This window comes from Scophthalmus maximus, chromosome 18, assembly GCF_022379125.1.
Source record: "Scophthalmus maximus strain ysfricsl-2021 chromosome 18, ASM2237912v1, whole genome shotgun sequence".
NCBI classification, from domain to species: Eukaryota; Metazoa; Chordata; class Actinopteri; order Pleuronectiformes; family Scophthalmidae; genus Scophthalmus; species Scophthalmus maximus.
Genome location: NC_061532.1, coordinates 1,733,665 through 1,740,319, shown reverse-complemented (window position 1 = coordinate 1,740,319; position 6,655 = coordinate 1,733,665). Strand labels below are relative to the sequence as shown.

General features: G+C 42.5%; 1 protein-coding gene across 1 annotated transcript; it reads left to right on the top strand.

The window, feature by feature from the left end:
- Nucleotides 1-96: 96 nt before the first annotated feature.
- On the top strand, nucleotides 97-6,261 carry cgrrf1 (cell growth regulator with ring finger domain 1). Its single transcript, XM_035617372.2, has 6 exons — nucleotides 97-473; nucleotides 1,239-1,375; nucleotides 1,528-1,705; nucleotides 2,835-2,979; nucleotides 3,255-3,362; nucleotides 5,047-6,261. The coding sequence occupies exons 1-6, from the start codon at nucleotides 370-372 to the stop codon at nucleotides 5,371-5,373; spliced, it is 999 nt and encodes a 332-aa protein (XP_035473265.1). The 5' UTR covers nucleotides 97-369; the 3' UTR covers nucleotides 5,374-6,261.
- The last annotated feature ends 394 nt before the right edge of the window (nucleotides 6,262-6,655 follow it).

Here is a 6,655-nt window from a genome sequence, read left to right as displayed (position 1 = left end):
GTCTATGTAGTTTTACTGTTTATTTAACGGAGCTGAGCCAGCGAACGTCTCTTAGAAGTTTATTTTTTATAGAGGGACATTTATTTTGAAGGTCACTTTGCTTACGCTTCACTCATCTGAGATATTAGCCTGTCGTGTAAACATTGACCTCGGATTGTGGCTTATGTCAAACTATTGTATTATTTTGAAGCGGTCCTCGAATTACATTGTGTTGGAGCTAAAATGTTAAATATCCATTTTTGTTTGTGTTTTTATACCCTCTAGGCCACCGTAATTGTTGCTGAGGAATTCGTGTCATGGCCGCCACGGGGAGAGCTTACTAGGCGATTTCCTAATAAACTGCCTTCAACTCGGACAGCAAAATGTGAAATGGCAGCTGTTTTCCTGGTCACCCTGTATGAGTACTCCCCGCTGTTCTACATCAGTGTGGTGTCTTTGTGTTTCATTGTGACCGCTGCCGTGGTGCTAGGCTGGTAAGTTACATTTAGCCACGTTAGCTTAGCCATAGTTTAGGCAGCAGCAGCAGCAGCAGCAGCAGCTTGATGTTCTATTCTCACTGATTTTCTTTACCAGTTTCTGACACCAGAATCCACCATTGCCACTTTCTTCAGAATCACATATCTATCATTTGTAAAATATACAGTGAACGTTTAACAAAGACTACATGACCCCTGTCCCCATCACTGGTTTTGTGCTGGTTAAATGGGTAATACCAGAGCCAGGGTCACTTGACATCTATAGCAGCCCAGGTTCTGTCATGCAAAAAAAGATAAATCTATTTATGTGCTCAATCATTAAAAGGAAACGTAAGGGGTTTTTTTTTTATATCGTTTGTTAATAATTCAATCAGAAGCATATGTGAACACTGGAGTGTTGCTCTGAACCACAGAGGTGATCTGCAGATAACAGCAGCAGAGACACGAGTCATGCAGCACTTTATTTTGGTATTAGTCATATTGAGGAGACAACAATATAACTTTGTGTCAGTAGTATCGATATGTGGTGGGATTAGTGACTCACCACTGCAGGTAAGATAAGGAGATGTCACTGCATTCCAATGTTGACACTACTTTCTGTAATATTTTGACGTCTCCACCTCAGTATGTAAAGTGCCTTAAGATAATGTATTTCATGATTTGGCGCAAAAAGAAAAGATAAAGATTCCAGCATGTTTTTCTACTGTTATAGGATTAAGAGAGGATAACTTTAGCATTGTGTTCACTCTGTCTATCCTGCAGGTTTGGCTTTGATGTCCCAGTGATCCTTCGCAGCTCAGATGAGACAGAGTCCATCCTACCAACCCCTGAGAAGCAAATGGTCCAGGTGACCAATCCCTTCGCCCTGGAGATGGGCTCTGGGATGGCATCTGTCACTGGTGAGAATAGCCATCATCAGTCATACAACACAATGCCTGGGAATGGTGGAGTTAGCTTTACCTTGATTTAAAATGTCTGGGGATGTAAAGTGCTGTCACCACTCAACAAATATAACAACAACTTACAAGAGAATATTCCCCCACCCTTGTAGATGGTGCGTCAGTGAGGCCTTGCTGTCTGGAGCCCTGTGTCCTAAATTGTTTCTGGGGCTGTGAGGTCAATGCCCTAAAGGGAGCGCTGCAGGCTCATCAGCACGGACGGAGCCTCAGCACCCCTCAACATTTCCAGGAGGCCCTGGACCAATGCTACCACCACTGCCAGAGCTTTCAGTATCCTTGACAATCATAACAAAGACTCACAAAAACAAGCTATGTGATTGTTTTAAATTGTAACTGTGTTCTGTGCCCATTGAAACGGTGCCTGTCGGTATGGGGCATTGTTACAGAAAATATCCTGATGGGAGAGAAGGGTTCTGTTGATGAACTCACAAAACCATGTACTGCAATGTCACTAATGACATCATCAAATGGTCTCAATAGAGCGCAACAGTGAGGTTCCGGAAGTGAAAATCCCATTCATATTCCCTATTCACATTTAGATTATTAGCCATAATGTCGTAACCATCCAATGTAGATTTCCCCCAAGCTACGAGGTTGTGAAACAATGTACATGTAGAGGCCACAAGTCTGTATGAAATCAGCCTTGTTTTAAGAAAAACATGTTTTATTCGCGTTTTCATTGAGAAATACTACACTACCCACAATCCTAATAATGTAACATTGATATCTCTGATTGGTGGAGCTCACTGTTACCACGGAAACGCTAACTACACCCGCAAACTTCATGTCGGCTGGTGATGTTGCGTTCCATTGTACTCGGAGCCCAGAGCTTTTGCTGATGATGACAACACATTGGGCCTAATGAGAGAACATGTTTGTATTCTAATCCTAAATTTCTCCTACATCTGTTCGTACCGCGAGTTTGTACGAACAGGCCTCGTCAGATTCCTCAAACGCTTCTATCTTCAGAAAAGTTTGTCCTCCAGACTCTGGAACCTTGATTTTCAAATGAAATGATAAATTTAGCTTTCATCTGAAAAGAGAGTTTGGACCACTGAGCAATGGCCCAGTTATTTTTCTCCTTAGCTCAGGGACAACGCTTCTGAGGGTATCTCTGGTTCAAGAGTGGCTTGATCAAGTCAACAGTCTTCCCCATTACTGTGGTTGCGTGTACTGATCTAGACCAATCGATACATGGTATTTATTCTGTGTGAAAAGTAATGTATTCAAACACAAAATGAAATATTGTATTGAAATAAGTATTTCTTTTTCCTTTAGCTGTAGGTTGTAATTGTTGTAATTAAAATAGAAATGCTTGAAACTTTACATGTAATGAGTCTAGGATATATAAAATAACCAATTAAAGATCAGGTCAGGCTCTTTGACTCCACCCTCCCAGTGTCAACAGTGAGGACAGCGAGGAACACCACACACAGATTCCACACCAGGGGATCACAGACTTTGGACCGTTGCCAAGGGAACTCTACCCTCTTGTGGCTGTGCTGACGCTGGCAGAGCCAGAAGCCAGAGACTCGTACAACATTGTGAGTCCGTCTCCTGGGAAGTGTCAGATGAGGAGACTGAAGGAGGTGTAATTGGGCGTATGTTGCGTACTTGTGAAAACAGAAACGACTGCATGCTCACCCAGATCTTGCCTGCAGTATGATATGGATGTAGCCACACACACACACACACACACACACACACACACACACACACACACACACACACACACACACACACACACACACACACACACACACACACACACACACACACACACACACAGGAAGTCATTCTGCTGTCTTTGCTCTTTCAGGTGGCCAGTGTGACAGTCCTTCATGTTCCTGATGACAAATATAGCCTTTCTGCTCGGATTCTCTTTCAGTACCTTCTCACCTCACAGGGGAACATGTTCGAGTTGAAGGTATGCCCATTTTGCTTCAGGCAGGCCGTTCCTGCCTTTCTTTCAACAACACGGTCAGATGCTCAATAGAATTTTTTCTCTGAAAGATGGTTGTCTCCCCTGTTTCTGAAGCCTCTTTCAGGTATACTAGGTAAGAATGATTCATTCAAACCTAGTGTGAATGGACTGTCTATTTATACAGCACTTTTCTAGTCTTACCAACCACTCAAAGCGCTTAACATTACAAGTCACATTCACCCATTAAAAAACACATTCATACAGTGCTTCTATTTACCTGTTTCAGTCACATTCATACACTGCCTGCACAGACGCAATTTAGGTCTTGCCCAAGGACATTTCGTCGTGCAGACTTAGGGTAGTGGAGATTGAACCACCGGCCTTCAGGTTTGTGGACTATCTCTGGAGCCACAGGTACAGTGTTTGTTAGTATGCACACACCCTCTCTTTATCTTTAGTTTATCTTCAGTTAATGTTGAACAAATAAATATCCAGGAACAAGACTTGACATACAGCATGTGAGCACATCACAAGTTCCATATGAGTCTCAACCTAACGTCCTGTAGTTCATTGTGGACGGCAGCAGAATGCACTCCTCGCTAAAGGTTACATAATGACATGGGGGTAAAAAGGGAACTGTGTTTTCACTGTTAGCATACCTCACACTCACAATGGTACTTGATGTGGGATTCAAGCATCCAGTCCATCAGTGATGCAGCCTGAGAGAGAACAGAAAACCCTCTTCCTCCTTGAAAAGTGCTTAATCACACTAACAATATCCTGCTAATATAAGAAACAAGTCAGTGGCCTCTGTTGGTTAACAACTTGTCATGATCCCATAGGGATATTCCAGGTTACCTGTCTGTTACTTGTCTTCTCTGAGCTTATATTTACTATAAAGGTAACTTGGAGATCATCACCACGCTGGGACTTGTAGTCATATGATATGTAACATAAGTGGGGATGGCTGCGCTTAAAGGGACAGGAAGCGATTCCGGAGAAAGCTTGTTTCTCTCTTTGTTGTTTTAATTATACCGCTCTGGTCGGTCGCAAACATGGGTCCTCGGTGTGGGAATCCGACGCACTAACCTTGGAGTTGCAGTGTCACCCACCAGCACGTCTCTCAAGGTGTCAATGAGCGATGTTTACCAACTGCACTTGCAGTGTTGTGTGGTGGGGTCTGCACCATTTCTATTTTTCAATTCACGGAGCTTGGGCTGTCCTGTTTTTGTGTGTGCGTCAAAAACACAAAAGCTACAGCTAGCGAACGATGAGGAAATATTTGCAGATTTTTACAAAACGTGTATTGCTTTAGAATTGCTTACTGCCCCTTTAAGTGTCATCAGCAAACATTTCCATGCTGAGAAAAAGTTTGTCAGGGAGTTTAAATATATTGCCAAAATGAAAATTGATGTCAACATCGTCTCAACATGCATTGATTCTGCATTCTATCACTTATAATGCACAAATACCTTTTAAGTTGCATATAATACTGTTATGGTTTGAATTTTTTAACATTTAGGGGCAACATGCTCCTCATTTCAATGTGTGTCACACGAGAGGTTCCATAGATTTGCCGTCAACACTGAGGAAAGGTTTCTGCTTCGCAATCTGTAGCAACGGGCTTTCTCTGCTATGACAGTCCAAGTATTCACCGTGAGTAAGCCATGCCTCCTGTCTCCTCCAGCCTCTGTTCATGTCAGCTGACAGCAGGGAGACGCCTGGGACACTTGAAATAGAGCACGGAACCACACCCAGCGAACCCACAGAGGAGGAGGCCCGCAGAGTGGAGCAGAGTCCCGGGCTGGAGAATGAGGAGGATGAAGACTGGTCAGAGGCGACGGGCAGAGACTGTGTGGTCTGTCAGAACGCAGCAGTCAACAGGGTGCTGCTACCCTGCAGACACGCCTGTGTATGTGACAGTTGCATGTCACACTTTCAGCACTGCCCCATCTGCCGAGCCTTTGTCCTGGAGTCATTTGCCTTGACACGGGGAGCAGCTGCAGATCAGTGACTCCACAATTCGTCCGTTAATAGACATAAATCGCAGCGACGCAGTCATCGCTGGCTTTACATCCAGTTTCCATCAATGGAAAAGTTCAGCTGGACTGTAGAGATATGTGTGAAACATCAGGGGGTTACACTGCAGCAGCTGCAGACTGAAGAAACGACTCCATACTGTTCCAGTCTGCACACTGACTACTGAATGAATGTAGTGTGCATTTGGGAAAGTGCTGTAGCAGGAGTTACACTCCACTTAGACTCACACATTTGCCTCGATGGTCTTTGTTTCAACTTTTGCTCTTTAACACTGGTCAAACATTCCTCGCAGGTCACTGACGGTGTCAAACAGGAACCAGAGCTGCAACACAGTCAGTATTTCATACTATGGTTTTATCTGTGCTGACTGTCCAACTGTGTTCAGGTGGAAGCTAGTAATATATTAATTCAATTTTATTTGTATAGTGCCAAATCATAACATACATTATCTCAAGGCACTTTACATAGTGAGGTCGAGACCTCATAATATTACAGAGAAAACCAAACAGCTCCCACAATGAGCAGCTCTTGAGACTAGAGAAGAAAAAACTCCCTTTTAACATGAAGACAGTAACTGATGTTTTTTGTAGATAGGTATATTATGAACAAAATAATATACATTATGTTGGCAAAACAGAAAGGTGCATGATTTTAACTTGATTAAATATCAGACTGTGATATTTCATCATTTATATATTCTCCACTTTGTGAATGTATTTGTTCTTGAATATGTTGGTTTGACCTCTGTTGCAGCCTCTCTGCTGTATTTATTAACCACTGCAAATACTCATGTTTCATCTGACCCAGTGTATGTAAAGGTGACCGTATTAGCTATGAGGAAGAATTAAAAGGACTAAACTCACCTGAGTGAGAAAACACTAGCAGCTGTGAGCCTGGGGATGGACACAATGCTGTAAGCCCATCCATCATGGACAGATTCTCCCTGTGCATAATTATTTTAATGCTTTGCATTCAAATACAGACCAGACCATCAGTAATTGGACAGTTACACATTTTTGTTGGTCAGCCTCTGAGCTTCAGGTATTGTAGATATACATCAGACGATTATATAACCTCAGAAAGTCACTTTCATCGCCATGTGTTGACTTGTCATTTTGGAGTCTATAGTAAATGGCCTGAAAAAGACAGTAAGTGCAGCCTGAATCAAGAATACCTTTTGTTTATGATATTACTGTTAATTACTATAAATAAAAAAAATATTTTTAAATTTAGAAAAAGCCATGTTTCATCAGTAA

What these genes read in the sequence shown, in the direction of transcription:
- cgrrf1 (XM_035617372.2), top strand. Translation starts at nt 370, where the DNA reads ATGGCAGCTGTTTTCCTGGTCACCCTGTATGAGTACTCCCCGCTGTTC. An exon ending in TGGGATGGCATCTGTCACTG is followed by an intron (nt 1,376 to 1,527) that starts GTGAGAATAGCC and finishes CCACCCTTGTAG; the next exon opens with ATGGTGCGTCAGTGAGGCCT. An exon ending in GGAACATGTTCGAGTTGAAG is followed by an intron (nt 3,363 to 5,046) that starts GTATGCCCATTT and finishes TGTCTCCTCCAG; the next exon opens with CCTCTGTTCATGTCAGCTGA.